At 38.6% G+C, this 19,223-nt stretch overlaps 2 protein-coding genes across 12 annotated transcripts in view; both read right to left on the reverse strand.

Annotated features, from left to right (window-relative positions):
• HCCS (holocytochrome c synthase) lies at window positions 1–6,850 on the reverse strand. 4 transcript variants are annotated; one of them, XM_085231878.1, is made up of 7 exons: window positions 6,695–6,850; window positions 6,029–6,179; window positions 5,192–5,340; window positions 4,415–4,563; window positions 3,175–3,294; window positions 2,614–2,700; window positions 1–2,367 (listed from the first exon to the last, which is right to left on the reverse strand). In XM_085231878.1, the coding sequence occupies exons 2-7, from the start codon at window positions 6,144–6,146 to the stop codon at window positions 2,169–2,171; spliced, it is 822 nt and encodes a 273-aa protein (XP_085088004.1). In that variant the 5' UTR covers window positions 6,147–6,179; window positions 6,695–6,850; the 3' UTR covers window positions 1–2,168. The 4 variants fall into 4 exon arrangements, with proteins under 4 accessions (XP_085088004.1, XP_003208748.1, XP_010713907.1 ...); XM_003208700.3 differs by having other exon boundaries at window positions 6,562–6,702; XM_010715605.4 differs by lacking the exon at window positions 6,695–6,850 and adding an exon at window positions 6,332–6,494.
• A 1,674-nt stretch (window positions 6,851–8,524) lies between these two features.
• TLCD4 (TLC domain containing 4) overlaps window positions 8,525–19,223 on the reverse strand; it is a 42,070-nt gene continuing 31,371 nt past the window's right edge. For all 8 annotated transcript variants that reach the window (XM_085231887.1, XM_085231886.1, XM_085231884.1 and 5 more), the window contains 2 exons: window positions 17,675–17,748; window positions 8,525–14,263 (listed from right to left, as the gene is read on the reverse strand). In XM_085231887.1, coding sequence (XP_085088013.1) covers window positions 13,948–14,263; window positions 17,675–17,748 — 390 coding nt within the window. In that variant the 3' untranslated portion in view covers window positions 8,525–13,947. The remainder of the gene's footprint in view (window positions 14,264–17,674; window positions 17,749–19,223) is intronic.

Here is a 19,223-nt window from a genome sequence, read left to right on the forward strand (position 1 = left end):
TTAAGAAAAGTATATTTATTTGAGTCTCCTTTTTGTTTGAATGACAAAACAATACAGAAAAAAACAATTCTCAAACTAGGAAAGATGAAACAGAAGACAGTAAACTCATGGAGCAGCATGAAACATCTACCAGATTTAGTAGCAATTACAGTTTTCATAACACACTTAATGTCAAGTTTCCAAAACCAACAGTGCAGACTAGTCATTTTGAAGCTTCCAAAGCACTCCCTCCATTGTGCGTAGATCAAGTTACCAAACACACATAAAACTCAAAAAGCCCACCTCAAAAAGCAGCAATCTTCTGTCTCTGTTAGAACTAAAAGAAGTAGCTCTTTTACTGTCAGACACAATGCTTCATAGAAGATCACACACTTCTTATATCTCGCATATATACTGCCTTCTCAGACCGGGGCCTGGGTTTTCTTGCACTAAACTGTTCTTATTTAATATATACACACACACATACATATGTATGAATCAGTGAAAAAAGGGAAAAATAATAGGGAAATTGGAAACGGGTAAAAATAGGAGTTATTAGGATTCCAGACTTCTGGGTAAGTTTTATTCTGACCCTACAGACAGTTGCCAATGAAGTGGTAGTGATTAGTCTCCATTACTACCATGAATTATGGAAGATTCCCTGCCTATTTTCTTAATTGAGAAGAGTTACTTTACTGAAGTACTAAGGTGTTCTCCCCTTGAGAGAAAACAAAAAGCTTCTGTTATCAATGAAAAATAACCACTTTCAGAAAATTAAGGTACAGCTGGTTGACAGTTTAAGTTACAAGAAGAAACTCTGACTTAAACTACAATGTGGTATTTGGTTATTCTTTCTGTTCTCAAGTCTTTTGCACAGAGGACTTCTCCTCAACAGTACTGTATGCTGAAAGGGAGGAGTAACGTAATTTCAGGAAATTTACCAAGCCATGCAAATTTAAAGCTATTACAGTAGAAGACTTTAAAAAAAGGAAAAAAAATTATTAAGTACAAACACAAAGTGTTTGTTCATCCACACAAAATTAACAAGCATCACTCTCAAAAAATGCTCAACTCAACCTTGCTTACTTGCAAAGTATTTACTTGTGCTTTGGATACCCTTTTAGCCAAGTCATATACACATCTGTACCACACCTCACTATCACTGCTACGAAGGAACGTGTTATGACTACGTAGTCATACACCTCTGTGCAACTGTTATATATTTCAAAAAGAATTAAGAAATACTACACTACAGGTGATGAAACTACGATGCAAAATCCAGATGCAGTGCCGGACACATTCTTTAAATAAAGTTTCTGTCCTGAATACATGAGAAGACACAATAAAGACAGAAAAGCACACAAGTGCAGCAAAAAGAATACAATTTTCTTATATCAGAAAACAAACTTTTAAAATGATTAAATAAATACTCATTAGAGATCAACCTTATTTCCTTTGAGAAGTGTTGTTTTAAGAGAAGCCGACACACTCATTTCCTGCCTGTAACAATCAGCTGTTCTTCTGTTCAAAGATAAACTGCAAATTAAGGCTTAAGTATACTCTCCACATTTTCAATTGAACACACTTTTAGAAATACTCACACTGCAACACTCGTATTTCTTTAACAGAATAGATTTGACTGAAATTTTCTGAGGAAACATATTTAAACAGGTAAAGTGCCCATGTGAAAACAAGCATGTAGTTTTCAATACTTAGTAAAACATGCAGTTTGTAGCAGTCCACAACTTTTACGCTTTATCTGAGTATGCTAATACTGTAACTAAGGGCAACCGTTCATGAAACTTCCAGTTTTCACTATTTTTAAGTAGTGCTCAAAACCACAGTCAGAACCAGAAATCTAATGTATTTGGTACAGCACCAAAGGCATGAAATGAAAGAAGGAAATCTTATGCAAGATTTGTAACAGAATAAAAGATTTCCCAGGTCTTACGAAAATTAAGATGCATGTTTTTGCTTCTGTACTTTTATTATATAATTTACAGTATCATAAAGCATTGGTATACTTAACAATGCATTTCTTCACCCCTCGTCATGCCCCCTCCCCAAAGAACAGTGGTGATGAAAATAATCACAGTTTTACTGAACTTCTATTTCATGTCCTACTGTCCACGTACCCTCAAACCTCAGAGGCAAGTGGTTTACTTTTTGATCACACATAACAAGAGTAGTTAAGAAGTCCAACGCCACCAGGCTACCTTCATCCTGTCCCACACAGCCGACAGAGAATCAAATGCAGGACGAACATCCAGGATAGTGAACTGATAGTTCTTATCTACTGCACCACCGTCATAGTAATCAATAACATACCGCACTTCTTTTCCACATCGGTCAACAATCCAATCGTGTCTGTCAAAGGGAAGCTCATACCTGGAAAGATAGATCAGTGCAGAAAAATTTAACGGATAGGTATTATGAACCTGGGAGAGGGAGTGGAAGCAAGATTTATTCATTCACATTCTGGCATAAGATTCCCTACCACTACATGCATCATCTGGTGATTATAACTTGCAACTCCACTTTTGTATCATCTCTAAATTACTTCTACACTGCATCTCCAGACATGCCTTTCTATCTTTCATCTTGACCAGAAGTCCTATTTTCATGCCAACGTACCCCATCCATGAACGTATTCTGGCTCTTGGTGAATACTCCTTTGCTTTGCCTCCAAACCGCATCAGGGATGGTCCACACGGACATTCCCTACAGACACAATTAGAACAGAGATAATAGTTTCTACTTTTTGAAACAAAGTCTAATTTTACACCATGTTCTACTCATGAAGAAGGAAAATTGCTTCTGTCAGGTTCTTGGTGATAGTGAAAGTGACACAAGTTCCTCTTAAAGAAAATCTGTCCCTCTCCTTTTTCATAACAAAGATGGAAATAAGGTAATCTTCAAATAGATACACTAAGATGTTTTTTTCCTCCAAGCCCACATAATATACCACACCACTAGACGGCTGATCTGTTTTGTCGGTGCAGTTATTCAGTTCTAGTCATCCCTTCTGTGTAATCTTCCTCCCTGATTATCAAAATGGGAAATCATAGAAGACCATAACTTTTGAAATGTATCAACACCAGAATATTTTTATGAAAACTACAAAGTCTACTTTGAAACAATTACAAAAGCAAATGCCAAACCAAATGATTTGCTTCTCGTTTCATGTGTACATACATAGCATGAAGAGCTTCCCACTTCAAAATCTCCTTCCAAGCTTGCTCATTATTTTGATTGTGAATCTTAATGATGTTAGTCATATCTTCACTTGTTATGTCATCATCTTTCCACCTCCACCTAAAAAATAACACAAGTATTACTGTGTAACTCCTCCATATTCCTTAATTTATTGAATGGACATTGAATCAACAGATCTAAGTGTTTATGCAAAGACACAAAGCAAGAACGGAAACTTCTGGCTCATCTGCTTAAGCATCCTGAGAACCACTTCATTTTCTATGTAAACAGATAGTTATCTAAGTTATCATCACAGAGATCCACAACTTCAGGTTAGCTAAATTAACAGCTTAACTGGATCAGAAAGTTATCAGGATGTGCAAACAATGGCACATCCACAGTATTTGTAAAAATGCTCAGGAAAAATCCCACTTGTGTTCTTAATGCACAAAAGTCCTTTACTCAATACATATTGGATACACTTTGAAACACCTTCCATCCCTCTGATCCTGCACTGTGACTGTGCTTCCTTTCCAACAGGCATAAGATTGAATACATTAAAGCATTTACAGGATAAAAATTTGTGTTCAAAATAAACTGCTCATGATATATTGTCTCTAGCAAAAAGTAGTATCAAAAATCACTACTGTTTTAATCGTAACTGCATTTAAAGTTGGTATGTTTCAGAGTGACAAACAAATAAATACAAAGAAATGCAGAAACAGCAGCAGAGATTATTTTTTTTTGGCCAATGAATCATCTATCATTCAGTTCGATCTTGCCTACACTGAATTTTTGTTTAGACAGAAAACATCTACAAGTCAAACAACTTTAATTTTCAAATTTTTAGCAGCATTAGAGTCAAATGAATGCTCTTGAATTTGCAGAATTTTTACTATCAGATTATAGGATTAGACTGAAGCCTCTTGCACTTAAAAGTAGGTAGTCATACAGAGTCTTTTTGCACCTATGCAGTGACTTCTAAGAAAATTTTCTGAGTTAGTAGCAGCTGCCTTGACATTCTCAGCCATCTTGCTGATGATGGGGAAGGACAGACTTTGAGATCAGCTCACACGTAATGTTAAAGCTTTTTTTTTTTTAAAGCAGTATTTTTTTATAAATGAAAGTCAATTGCTTCCTGCTTGAAACTTTTAAATAGCATCTATGAATAATAACTAATTATGCTATTTCAAAAATCTCAGACTCATGGAGACTTCAGCTGAAAATTCAGTGTATTTACCCTTTTCTTAGCATAGCATTCCAAAACATCTGCTCTGAAGGATAGACCCATTTCTTGTCAGAGTGTGCCCTAGGAATGGAAGATTCTTCTCTAACAGTTGACAATGGAAATGGTTGATCTGGAGATGGCAACTGATTAGGAGGAGGCATCTAGAAAACACAGAGAATCACCTGAACAACAAAAGCAAAAGCAAACTAGAAATTATTAAGTATTTGAGAAAAAATAAAGCAATAATTAAGCAGCCAAGATCAAGAAGTTCAGTCTTCACATTAAATCCACTGAGGCCACCTTCCTTTTTTGCAACAAAATGCTTTGTGTAAGTTTGTCATCTAAAGACCAAAGGACACCTTTTGTCTAAACTTCAACTTTCAAATCTGCATTCTTCTTGTAATAAAGGAAATGTCAGAAAGACCTGAATGAGAACTTACCATTCCACTACTGCACAGAACCTAAGACCACTGATGTAACTTAAGAACCATGCTTGTACGTAACAAACAGAAATACATGGCATAAAATATTTACAAACTGTAAAACCACTTTTTATCAAAAAAGATTCAACTTTAAAGAAGAGAGTCTTCAACCCTATATTGGTTTAAATTAAATTAAAAAATTAAATATCCAAAAATATTTGGATAAACAATCAGAAAATGCAGTTTTAAAATGGAAAAAAGAACGTTATTTGCCAGAGTTCCCATTTTACACAGCATCCAGTATTTACATTTTTGGATTTCAGAAGAAACGAGAGTGAAGAAAACATCTGAACCAAGTGAAAGTTACCATATTGCTAGGATCTATGTCACTGTTTGCTTGAGATGTCCCAGACTTGACAGGACACGCTACATATTCATATGCTCTTTCCTGATGTGCAGGAACATTATCTGTGTCCTCAGCCCTACGGTCAGAAGTCTTCATGTGCATCGGACAACCTAAAATATAGGAAAAAACATTATATGTTTTATTACAAAATGAAGTCTCTAAAACAGGAGACGGAAAACAGTTCATCAAATACTAGTGTAAATACAAGAATGCTATTTTACTTTTTATTTCGTGTTTTAGAACACTTTCCAACTTTCGTAAATATTTTTGTCTTGCCTGTTTTAGCATCCAACGCCGCGCTCAAACCTAAGCTTCTCACACAGGCCCTGAATGCTTACACCCTGCTCCATGGCAGGCTGCTACACCACGCTGTTTGTCACCAAGATTTCCAAAGCGATGTGAATCCAACTTGTGTTCATTCTGCCAGCAAAGAGCTGACATCGTCCTTCCCCAGACACTGACCTCATCGCCCCCTTCTGCTGCCCCTTCCTTGATGCACAACCACCTGCTCCCAGGGACAACCCCCAAAGGGGCATGGGCACCAATCTGGCCCCACATGGAAGTGCCCCAAAGCCCTGCTGGGCCCCTCTGGGGAAAGCAGAGCAGGAGCAGCCCACAGGTTCTGCAGCAGACACCTCCTCTGGGGGACAGCTGAGTTCTTGTCATCAACTGCTACCTGCAAGTCACCCTGGGTGGGGGACAGGCTCAAGTTCTTAATGCAGTTGTTTTTCTTTCCTGTCAAATACCTTTGAGCTTTCAGTGTAAGAGCTAACTTCACTAGCTTTCAAGCACAGTTACCTCTCGCTTTCTCCCGATGCATGGGGCATTCTGAAGGTGGAGAGGCTGCCTGGTGCTGTTTGGATGGCTCGGCTGCTGACTGAGCTGTGGCCGCTGGGGCGGATGCAGACAGTCCCATGGCTGCTGAAATCAGGCCTTTCAGTTCAAGTTTCTAAACAAAAGAATAAAGCAAATACCTGTAAAGAAACCTATGTTCATTTCTCACTATAGTGAACGCACGTTCAGATACACCGCAGCATCACAAACTGCTTAAAAACACATCCATAATAACTAACAAAAAAACACTGTGAGCCATAAACGCACTGCCTGAATAAAACCCGCGGCCTCCACAGCGCGTATAGCGGAGCACAGGAGGGACGCTCCGCTCGCGCCCCTTCCCCGGCTTTCAGCGCGGCGCTGCCCGCAGCCCCCGGGCGATACCGCACGCAGCGGGCTCCTGCCGCGCCCGCGCCTCCTGGCAACGGCAGCCCCGGGCCTCGCCTCGCTGCAGGAAGCACTCCGTGACCCGTAACACACACCGTGACCGCACTCACCCGCAGGCAAGGTCAGGCCCGCCCCCCTTCGCCAACAGGGGCCGGGTCCGGCCCGGTGCCACAGCCCGCGCCCCACCGCTCCTCCCGCCGCTTCCCGCGTCGAGTCGCTCCGCTTCCCTTCGCCCGCGCTCACCTCTGCCCGGCCGGCGCCCCCCGGCGACCCCGTAGACGCGCGCCTCGCGAGAGCGCCGGCCCGCACCGCGCCTGCGCAACAGCCGCTCCCGCCCACCGCAGGGGCGCCGTCGTGCCTGGGCCGCTCTCCCAGGCGGGGGCTGCCGCCGGCTGAAGGCGGCCTGTCCGGCACAGCGCCACGCTGCGGGCGGAGCGGGAAGGCGGGCTGAGCTCCCCTGCGCCGCCAGGGAGCCTGTAGCGGGCGGACGGCGGCAGCCTGCGCTGCTCAGGGCTGCTGGCATTCAGCTGTAGCACGCAAGACTGTAAGAGCACAGTCGTTTTAAGCACCCGAATTAAAAAAGACATCTTCTCGTGTCCGTCACGGAGTTTCTGCAGCAAATACTTCTATCTCAGAGTAAAGCCCTGCAAAGAACAGTGTGACAGCCTCAAGAAAGTACACACTCTGCCCTTAAGTATCCTCTGTGGACTCCAGAAAAGCCGAGCAAAACCAGAGTACACTCACAATATCCATCCTTAGAAAATGACAGAAACCCTGTTACTGTGAAGATGTAAAACAAGCAAAACAAAACCCCTAGTTTGGAATTATTGCACCAATACAAGTACCAAAAACAGAGGAAAATTTCAAAAAGAATGCAAAATTCACACACACAAAAATTATATTTATATATAAATATATGTATATGTGCGTGTATATACATATATGTATATATATGTGTGTGTATGTATGTATGTGTGTATATATATATATAAAATGGGGGAGCTATGCACCAGAAAATGACATGGGAAACATTTTGTATATCCACCTCTATATCTCAGGCGGGGTTTCTCACGCTTTCAACAAGATTTGTTGCATTTGTGCGACTGAGAACAGCTCACAGAACGGCATCCCTTGTTCCCAGCCACTTTTAGACCTTCCTTTCCTCCATTCAGTGCTAAAAGCCATCCGGTGCTGAACAACAGTATCCCACCGAGCCTCATTGTCCTTTCCCAAGCAGTTGGAAATCTGACCTATATAGCATCTGACCCTAAGGAAGGCTTCCAGACATTCCCAGCCTGAGTCACTGCAGACAGATCAAACGGTAAACGACAAGTTTTCTACAGAAAGTATAAAATAAGTAACCTAAGAATATCATTTACAAATACCACAAGATTCCCCTTAAGACATGAGAGGAAATAAAAATTGTAAAAATCACTGTGTTTTCTTCTAGAAATTTAATCAGTGCATAACTCAAAAGCTTAGAGAAATACAAGCAATAGCCAAAAGTTAAGATACACAACAGCAGCAGCTTCCTTTGAGCAAGCTCAGAGAAACCACCAGGCTTCTCCATGCAGTTTGTGGTTCCCAGGCGTACAATCTCTGCTCATAGAGAAACTGAGAATTAAGGAACTTAATTGCACATCTCAGTATTCAGGAAAGAACTGTGTAATGCATGGCATCTATAACACAGATGACAGTAGCTCTTTATACCCACAGCCTGCAGAGAAGCGTTTGGCTTATTTCCTGAAATGTATTATAACACATTATGATATAATTAATACTGTCCAATATAAACATAAGCTTTTCCACAATACGCAACAATTTATAGTTGAAGTCACATTCCTGGCCACAGTGAGGTCCTACACAGCATTTCACCCTTTCTAAGTCCACCCACTCCTACACACCTGGCTTAGACTCCCTTCTCTCTTCGCACATAAAGCAAGGTGCAGCAACTTCAAGGTATTGTACAAGCCAGCTGTTTCTCAGCTTAACCCAAAACAAGTCATTTTTTTATGATGCATTTATTATAGATACATAAGTTATTACCCCAATAAGAAAGAAAAATTCACAAAATAAGCAACTCTGTTCTTTTTATTATGAAGTAACAATACCTTGCATACATCATGCAATTTATTGCTCATTGACATTATTGCATATATCAAAGAAAAAAATCAGCCAATATAATGCAAGCTCCTAGACTGTTCAAACCAAATACAAAAATGCTCTACAGTATACTGAAATGCAAACACAGTTCAGAATTTTATAGCAAAAGGAAGATTTAAATGCATTGTATTTAACCATTCACCTTACTACACCTGTTCACCGTTGTAACCAATCTTCAGAATTACTATATTGCATTCTTAAGTTCTTGTGCAGTGATAAGGATTGCCACTACAATCAGGCCACATTACTATTTGAATTTAATAATATGATCCTAACATTCTGTGACAGTATCAGTCTTTTCTCCGCAAATCAGATTGTCATGGTTTTCCAGAAATCAGCCTGGAAGAACGATCAGTTTTCACTCTTGCTCTGCATCAGAGCAGAGGTATACCATATTTGTTGAGTCTCTCTTGAAGATTACATGAACATTTTTAAATTACAGACTATTACTTATGCCTAAATCATAACTCACTTGTTCCCAACAGATTGTAATTTGCTTTTGCATCAGTCTAACTGTGCTTACATGTTAAATCATTCTCCCCATATAGGTATCTGTAGACATTAAACACTGTTTGGTTTACACATGCTAGAAACAAATCCAGGATATTTGCATGTATGTGTATTAAATGTGCAAATTATACCAGAGCTCAGGATTAGCCCTTCTCTACCCTCTCCCTATCATATAATGGATTTCTCTTGTCAAACTTGAATAGTGTTACAATGAACAAAACCAGCATCTCCTGCATTGCATTCAAAGTGTTATGCTCTGTATTGGAGCTTACTGCTGATATTTAAATGTTGCATTTAAACAATCAGAATTTTTTCAATAACAAAATTTTTAAACTTAGAAGACAATTTCCATGCAACATGTTCCACTTGGGTGCAGATTTTCATATACTTAAATATTTATAGGCTCATAAAGGCATGTGCCATCCACAAGACAAGTACAGTTTTTGACATCCCACACAGAGATTAAAAATAAAGATACACTACAGAATATTTTATTTGTTTTTATATTTTCAATTTCAATGACTAAGAAGTTATAAATAGCACACTGAATCATTATATGGTTGATACCGAGGCATGCTGAACTCCTCATAAACCACTCTCTTAAAGACATTTCCTTTATATTACAAGTAGATTAAAAATTTATGTACATTGCTATCAGATGCCCTCTTAGGACACCACACCATGAAGCTGATCTCAGAAGGAATTTTGACAAAATATTTCTTAAACCAAACAATACAAGTTATTCTTCATAGCTACCTTCCATTCTTTACTGAGCAATAAAGTGCTTGGTTATTATAAATAGAGCAAGAATGCCAAAGGAGGTAGCTAGTAGAGATTTTAAATGGATAAGAAATCATAAGTGTTATCACCTAAAAGTATTGATTTGATGCTTAATCCCAGAGCTCTAAACATCCCAAGCAGCACATCTTTCTTTCTTTGCTCCATAAAAAGACTTCTCAAGTTGCATTCAGAAAATCATATGATCTTCCCCTGTCCAGCAAAGAGATTTCACCCAGGGTTTGGATGAATATTAAAGTTAGTAAATATTAATAATTTTTTTCCATTTGACTGGTGCCAGGACCTCAGCAGCAAAGTACTGTTCTTTCTCCAGCTGTCAAATGCATTCCATGGGTAGAGACACTCTACCAAGAACAAGTCCTGCCTTGTGAAGTTCCTTGCAACTGGTTAATGAAGTTCTATGGAAGGCTATTACAAATAGGAAAGAGGGCTACACATACTTCTCATAGCCTTCTACGTTTGTATTGCTCATCTGAAAATTCTAGTTCCTCTCTACATGGCTTTCTCGGTTGCTGAACACTGTAATAGACCTTAAGCTGGAGTAATTTTCAGTCAGCCCTTTATTTTCCTCTGAATGGCTCAGCAGAAGCTTTACAAAACAATTTTACAAACTTTTCTACTAAAAGACCTTTCACAGAAAGCTTGTATGTACGTATAGTTGAACACACAAGTCATCTTCATACAGCAATCAATAACTTAGAAGCCTTTTTATACAGCTTGAAAAGAAATTTTAGTTTCACTTTCTACCATTACAGAGATACAGGAATACATAACCTTTCTGCTGCTTGTCATTCTACCATTGTCCCAGCCACAGCAGCAGGTGTACTCAGCATCTCCTCCACCTCTCTTCTCTAAACATGCTTCAACGTATCTGCTCACTCACGTAAGCTTTTACTCAGAGGTTAATATTATTTTTTCCGTATGAATAATGCTTCACCATGATTTTTAATGTAAGAATGGAAACTATTATCTTCCAGACATTATAATTAATTTATTTTTAATAAACTTTGACATAAAATTTGGAATTGATAAGAATTTATATATATCAATCAGCTCCCTGCATTTTTCCTGCTCATAGAATATCTTTCATTATTCAGTAGATTCTATTTATAAGCAATTAAGAAAGTGCTGAGCTCACCCCAAAGAGCATTTACTTATAGAGGTAGAGTAGGTTTCAGAGATAAAATTCGTATCACTAAGTATGTGTACAGATACCCATTAAACATCTCTGTACGATGACTTCACTGAAAATCCGCTTTTGACTTCACTGAAATCTGCTGGAACACTCACCAAGAAAATGAGGATTTGAAGTATTTTTCCCCTCTGCAAGTACTGCTTCCACAAATCAATTGTAAAAGCAAAACTTGACCTACCATTCCCCTATAGTAGCTCTGAGAGCAGTATTTATCCATCTTCAGATGAAAACGTAAAGCCATAGAAAAGAGAAATTGGCATATTTACATACAGCCCTACTGGTACAAACAGGCGCTCCCATGATCACCACACCAATTATATGTAATGCGGTACTGAAGAATAAAAAAATAAAATGTGATTTTTGAGCATTTTTACTAAGCTAATTCCATCCATTCAATACCTCCATGGCAAAGACACCTGGTGATATACCAACTGTCTGCTTTACAATGCAAGTGTTAAAATAGAAGTTTTAAGCCACTATTAAAGTAATATTACATTCTGGAGATAACATTTATGAAAATCCTACTAATCATGCACTTCTTGCATGAAAAAAGCAAAGAGACAAGCTTGCAACGCAAAATGATGTCAATATTTCAACATCATTTTTAAATTAAGAAAGTGTAATTGAAAAAATAGGCGCCGAGGCCATCTAATCTGCTGTATTATAAGCTTGTAGTGGCAAGTAGGAGTGCTCTATCCTAATGCATTCATTACAGTACAATTTTGCAAACTGCTGACTACAGTTCTCACTAAATATATAAGTGTTTATAATGCTTTTTCCTTAGACAGTTGCCTACTCACACATGGTAGATGCATCAGGACTGAACAGTAATACACTGAAATATCACAATAGAAAAATGAAACCGAATGCATTGTAAAATGTTGTTCTAATTACGTTAATTTCATGCAGCAATCCAAAAGATCGCATCTTCTAAATAATTATCTCAATGCCCTTCTATTTTGGGTTGTTGTCCAATATGTACTCTGCAGGCTTGTTTTTCCATTTCCAATCTACTTATAAAACAACCTTATTACTGCTTGACTTCCCCCCTATGATGCACAAATCTATCTAGAAGGAAATTAATTGCTTTAGTGAATGCTCTACACTGAAAATAAAGCAAAACAAAACTAAGACGCCAAAGATTAATGTGAAGATGAGATGAACTTCAAGAAGCTTTCATGGGTTGTCATCTTAAAAGCTGCTTCAACTCATCTTCCCTACCAGTTTTTCATCCTACTTCCTGAATAAAATACAAGGATACTTCTACTTTCAAGCATGTTCTCCAAAATGTTGGAATTTACTTAATTTGAAGGTGATTGTAGAACTGAACAAGCAATCTTAGACATCTCCCTCAAGAGGGCAGGATTGGAAACAGTACTGGAAAACGTCTGCCCAGTGAAACCAAGCAGATAAAAGCCAGTATTGTGCCTCTCAAACAATACTCTCTGACATCCCTGGAACTGGGAACTCAACACAGCTGCCTTGGCTATAAGGCACTACAGTGTGTGGGGTTCTCTCTGGGGTTCAATGACATCTGATTCCTGGGAGACAAACCCTGTTTCTCACCCAAAAGCATCGTAGTGTTGGTGCAATGACACTGTGGTCTGCAGAGGTAAGGACTGGTTAACAGCTTTGTTAAGGGGAACAGGAAAAAAGGAAAACAAAATATCCCATAAATATTTATCTCTTTGTTTAAAAATAAATTTCTTATGCTACAATACTTGGTATGTGTACTGAAGTACCGAGTGAAAATGTGTACATTTAGCACACCTTGTTAGAAGGTATAACTAACAAGAAGCTTGGCACTGTTAATTCAAGAATGTTCTTTAGTCAACAGCTCAGATGTGATTAACAAAGAAAACGTGAGAATAAAAATCAGCAATCATATCTAATGGGTCACTTGTGTGATATATGAAAAAAAAAAAAAAAAGGCTCATTGTAAGTTCCATGGCACATATACAGAATAATTTTATCTTTTTCTAAGTAAGCTTCATATCCCGAAAGTCAATGGTTAACTCTCAAAGGCAATAGCAGCAAAGGAAAAAAGCACTCCAGTAAGAATTATGCTGTTCCCAAACATCATTTACCATTCTAACTTATGAACTCATTTCTACGGCTGATTTAGTAGATGTGCTCTTGCATGTAATCTAAAAAAGCAGAAATGAATCCTTCCTATAAAAATCAGAGAATTTTAACCACTCTTAAGATATCTCGTATGGCCTTATAATACAGCATTTTAGATAAAATTATTTCATAAATTTCCCCAAATGGTTTGCATTCATACAAGGCAGAACAAAAAGCAGTAAAAGACTTCACAGAATCAAGCTAGACTTTTAGCATCTCTTGCAAAAATTAAAAAGTTCTCAAGAATGAAATCTTGATTGTTATTCCTAGAAGAAAATATAGAAACTTGCCAGGAAAATTGCACCATATCATGAATTTGGGGAGTTTTGTTTATGTTTTTATAAAAGAGAGATATCAACATTCACTAGATTTATAAAACACATTAATCTGAGAAACCTGAGTGAAACACTTCAAACACACTGGTGGACAACAGCCAAGTAACCAGTCTGCTCCTTCCTCATTTCAGTAGTTTGTTAAGTGCTCAGAACATGTAGCATTCATTTCTGTGAACGTTTGCTTCTATTCCTCTTTAGAGAAGATCCTTAAAGCGTGGCCCTGGGTGCGCAGGCAGTGTGGCTAGGGAAAGAGTCAGTACAGAGGTAATACCTTGTTTCCTTAAGAGGAGCATTCCATGGCAGAAATGTGCACTGGTTCAGTGAACCCAAGTAATTTTCATAGCAGAAATTTCTGTTTATGCATATGATCTCTAGTCAGATTTTCCATTTTTATGAGTTTTGGCTTCCTCCTGTCCAACAAGACAAATAACTTTGTAGCAACCTTTCGTAATTTTGACCATCCACATCAAGTTCATAACATCCAAGACAACACTTGAGATAATCCAGGCGCTCTGGGCTGCAAATCCTAATCTCTGGAAACCCTCAGTTCCAAACGAAGAAAATACACGGCTGTAATACATAGGCATGACGGCAATCCTCACCACGAAGAACACAACTGTCATCAGCACACCATTGATCATGTTAGCCTTTGAAGATTTGGGATATCCCAGTACTTCAAAAAACCACCTGCAAAAGAAGTATTCACAGATGGCAGGCACACTTAAGTCCACTTAATTGAAGATTTTATTTCTCTTAATTAAGCATGTATTTTTTAATTGTTTTTACCTTGTATTTCTAAATTATTGCTTGTATTTCTAAGTTATTGCACAGTTTCTTGGCTTACTTTGCAAATTCTTCTGCTTGGCTCTTCCCCCCCCCCCCCCCCCCAGTTAAGTACTGTGTGATATCAAGAACATTACGTGTAGGATAACACATAGAAAATCCCAGTTCAAATTGTAAGTCAGCTCAAGACCACTATGTATGCCAATGACCATTACACTATAATTTAAAATAACTTTTAAGGTGGTAAATTCAAATTTATTGCTTTTTATTATAATTTGCACCTACAGGCAATTAAAAAAAATATTTCTCTCCTGAAAGCAATCCTAACATTGTATTTGGATATGGTAATAAAATAGAGGTGTAATATTTCATAGATCTCAGGGGTGAGTGGTGGGTGTCACCGTGCCATAGTACTTCTGCTTATGAGTGTAAAGATAAGCAGAAGCGGGACAAGCAGTCTTTTTCAGGGGTGCAGCTTGAAGAAGCTGACCACTGCAAAGGCAATAATGCTTGTGCATGGCAACAAAGGCATCACTCCATGTTGGCTTATCTGTTGGGCCAAGCGTGTCATGCTAACAGAGAGAAAAGAATTAAAAAAAGAAACTGAAAAGCGGAGGATGAAAGGTTCCCACTAAACTAAGGACTCTGGAGAACTCCCAAAGAAAAGAAACCTTTGGAGGAGAGAAACTCCCAAAGCGAAAGAACCTTTGGCAGAGGAATTCCCTAAGAGAAAAAAAAACCCTTCAGAAAGAACCCCCTCCTGGGCCCTGCTTGCTGCTACTGTGCAAAGCTTCCTGTCTTTCTCCCATCCCCCATGGTGACCAGATGAGTTTTTGGGATCTACAGATGCACTACAAACCACACTGGACCTATGGTGGTGGCTTCTCTCTTGCTTTCTACAAAAACTGCTTGCTTTTATCATCCGTCTTCCCTTCCCTGTCTCCCAAAACAACTAGGATTTGTAATAAGCTGGTCAGACCCATGGTGTCTTAATCTCACCGTTGAGTACACATATATATTAAAGAACCTTCTCTCTTCTCTCTCCTATAATTGGAGCGAGGCACGTTCACACATAATAAATAAATGCAAGGAAAAACTGAGCAACAATGGCAGGTTAAAGACAGGAAAATAACATGAATCAACGTATTCATGACAGCAATTGGGAAGGAGGAAGTGGGATAACCAATTTGTTTTCAAAAAGGTACAGGGGTAAAGCTATTAAACAAAATAACAAGTTAAAAACTTGTAAAAAATAAAGTCAACTTTAATTATCCGCAGATTGCAACCTACATAATTACTGATATACTAAAAAGACTTGCCAGACATCCAGCTCTAACGGAAACACACCAGGAATCAGTTAAGAATGCAGCTGATACAAACTCCAGGCTCTCCAGGTGATAGCCTGATCAGGAAGCTGGACACCTTCCCACCAAAACGCTGGGCTGACAGAGACCTGGCATGTTTGGTGAGACAGAGCCTATATTTTCCTCAGTACATATAATGCAGATTCCAGAAGTAACATCAAAGAAAGTTTTTGAAGTCCACAGCAATGTGCCAAGATAAGTAACTGCTGGAGAAAAGAGTGACTGGACATCTGCTCAAAGACTTCCCTCTCCCAGCAAATTCAAAAAATATAAGTAAATCTCAGTGATTGTTAACATTTTACCCAACACAGTTTATAATTAACTGCATAAATGTTGACATGAACATAAAAAGATCTAAATGCTTGCAATGGGGACAACCTTGAAGTAAATACCCCTAACAACACCAAAACAAAGAAAATACTTCAGTTCCGAGATTAGACTATCATTTTATATTTTAATACTGCTCTTTTTTGGTAATATTAAGAATGCAAACAAGAAGTTTAATGTAAATCATTATCATTATCCACTACTTGCTGCCTTTTCAAATGTAATGGGAAAAAAACCATACACTAATGAGATGACATCTCTCAGTGTGAAGGACCTTATCATCTCTGCAGAGACTTCTGTTTTTCTCAGAAAGCAGTAGATGTGGGTTTTCAAGGACACAGTCTCACCACAGGCATTTAAAAGTATAATATATACTACTTTTAATAAATTTGAAAGGTAAGCATCCATTTCCAATATGAAATCCTATCTTGATAAAAGTCAGTTATGAGAACAATGACTGGGACATGAGCACCAATAGAGAAATCTAGAATATAATACTACCTTCAGAATACACTACCTCCTGCTTTCTTATTCTCCTATAAAACAAGCTTGAAGAAGTGTTTATTCACTCCTTGGTTAGCCTGAATTAAACCACAACAGTCTTCCCATGGACAACTGGAAATAGCCCTGCAGAGCTCCATTACCTACCCTCCTCTAAGTTGAATTTGCCAACATTCAGAAGGGTCCTCAGCACAATCCTTCCTTTTTGTTTTTTACATTCTTAGAAACGTGAGGAATGCTACAGTCTCTTAAACTCTTTCAGAGTTGACAATCACAACGTAGTAATAGATAATACGCAGACATCTTGTCTGAAGGCTTATAGACCCTTTTTCTTATCACCCTCACCCTTTCTCTATCTGACACCTGGAAAGGAAAATAGACACTGCACAAGAAGGATCAGTAAAGTAGAAACACCCCAAAAAGGATGGGAATGGGTATGCGGTGCACTGTCAGATCTGATCCTACACCACAAACAAAAGAAAAACATGGAAGAGGAGGAGGAGGATATGGCAGCAGCTCCATGCTATACTGAAGTCCTGCTCTCGAGGTGAAGTCCTGGGGCATGTTGGTGTCCCCAGTTGGGTCACAGCAGCTGCAGAGCAGTAGAGGACACCCAGCCCAGAGCACTGGGAAATTCCAGGGACTGCCCTCCTTGGCATTATCATGCCTTCCCTGATTCTCACAGCAGCAGTTTGAGTGTGATGCTACAACCAGAAGCCACAGCAGTCTTCCACTGTCACTGAAGTCTGCTAAAGAGCCTCCTGCTCTTTAGCAGACTTTCTTCTCTGATCACAAGTGTAAAGTTTAACTACCACAGCTGCATTTAGATGCTTTACTACTCTTCTAATTTAAGAGTTCAGAATCCAGAACTATTTTTATAACAGAAGAATGAAAATCTGGCATTTCATATGAAGGTTGGTCTGCTTTAAGAAAGAACTCAGGGGTGAGCACACCAGCTGTGCAGCAACAGCAGCTAAATGTTTTCATAGCAAAATAGATTTCCAGATAGTAAAAACTCTAAATAAATGAAAATTCACTTTTAGCAGCTATTCAATGACAAAACCTTCCTGTATAATATAGATAAAAATGTAAAGAATTGTGTAAAAACTCCACAGCTACTTACCGCTGATTGACAAAAGGAGTGGAGAATTCTGCAAGCAGACGGAAGTTCCCAAAATAAGCCAGCAGACCTTTGCTCTGGTTGGACAAAGACAAAGCAGACAGAGATCAACAATCTAGCAGATGAACCTTGAATGAAGTCCTCAAATGTACACAGAATTATACAATGACCCAAATGCCTGATTAACATTGTCAGTACGCAAGTTTCTTAGCTGTGGCAATCTTCCATAAAATTTCAAAATAAAGCTTTCTACAGAAGATGCTGTTGTCCTTTAAATACCATGAATCAGTAGCTTTTTTGTTTGTTTGTTTGTTTTTGTTTTTAAATAAATCTTTGAAAGATGTAGAAATAAGAGGAAATGGAAAGTCAGCTAGAGCAGACTGGCACAGGAATTGGTAGGATATAACTATGATGGTACTGCTACTATTTAAGAGGATTGTAAATATTCTGGATTTCTCATGTTTAAACAAACTCAAACAAAATCAGTAAGGTGAAGAATGTCCCTGAATTGTTTTCAGAATGGAACTTACCTACATCAGGATATATTATTGGCTCTTATTTGGCAGCAGAAAGGGCACACAAAGCCCTTGAAATTCTCTCCTGCCTTCTGAAAGGAAAATCCTTTCTACCAGTTGTGTTGCAGTCCCTGCCACATCCCCTAAGCTGGAAGACTTTGTCTTCCCTATGTTGGTATCCAGATAACAGCATGGAACTTTTCCACCAAAACACATTGTAACTGAACACCTACCTCTAAATGACAAAGTACACAGGCTTCTCTATCTTATCTTCTGGTTGTGTTATGAGCTGGAAATAGTATCCCACTCCACTAGGACTGGGCAAGCAGCAGTTGGCAGGTGTAGAGATAAAGAAAATTCAGCCTTATTCCTAAACAACCCATGGCACAGACATAGACATCCAGCGGGAGAGTTGGACCCAAATAATAAATTGAGCTTAAAGTTCACGCTATATTATTTACTCCAGAAATAACTACTTTATTTACTCTAGAAATAACTATTTTTCTGCATCAGAGATTAGTCTCAGTAGTGATATTTTCATTTCTCTAATATCCAGTTCTAATTCAGTTTCATCCATGACAATATTAGATCTAATTACCTTCAACCCGAAACAGAGTATTTACTTGTCAGTGTACTTCATTCCCTTTAGATGGTTTAAATTTGGCTGTAATCTGACATCTCAACACATTTTTAAATATTTTAAGCCTGGGATTCATGAACTAGCTAGTGAAAAAGATGTGGTAAGTGAAGTAAATTGTATTTTATAGGATTTCTTCATTTACTGAATGAGCTTTTCAGAAGAGATTTAGCAGCATTACTCTGAAGGTCAGCAGGTTTTCTAGCAAATCACAAAGGCATCTTAGCAATTCCAGCAGTAAATCAGCAGCAAAGAGTAATCGAGTTAGTCTTCGCCCTAGAAGAATATCCTTTTCTTCCCCTTTTATCATCAATGCATGTACATATGCCACAGATATTGAAAGATATATACAGTGAATCATCAACTGCTTCCCCACCAAAGCAATCTTAGAAAAAGTCTC

The sequence above is a fragment of the Meleagris gallopavo genome, chromosome 10, assembly GCF_905368555.1.
Source record: "Meleagris gallopavo chromosome 10, MGAL_WU_HG_1.1, whole genome shotgun sequence".
NCBI lineage: Eukaryota > Metazoa > Chordata > Aves > Galliformes > Phasianidae > Meleagris > Meleagris gallopavo.

Excerpts from the sequence above, each read along its gene's own strand:
- HCCS (XM_085231878.1), bottom strand. The coding sequence starts at position 6,146 with ATGGGACTGTCTGCATCCGCCCCAGCGGCCACAGCTCAGTCAGCAGCC. Across the intron at positions 4,564-5,191 it reads ACATAGATCCTAGCAATATG|ATGCCTCCTCCTAATCAGTT; the intron begins GTAACTTTCACT and ends TGTGTTTTCTAG. Across the intron at positions 2,368-2,613 it reads AGAATACGTTCATGGATGGG|GTATGAGCTTCCCTTTGACA; the intron begins GTACGTTGGCAT and ends CTATCTTTCCAG.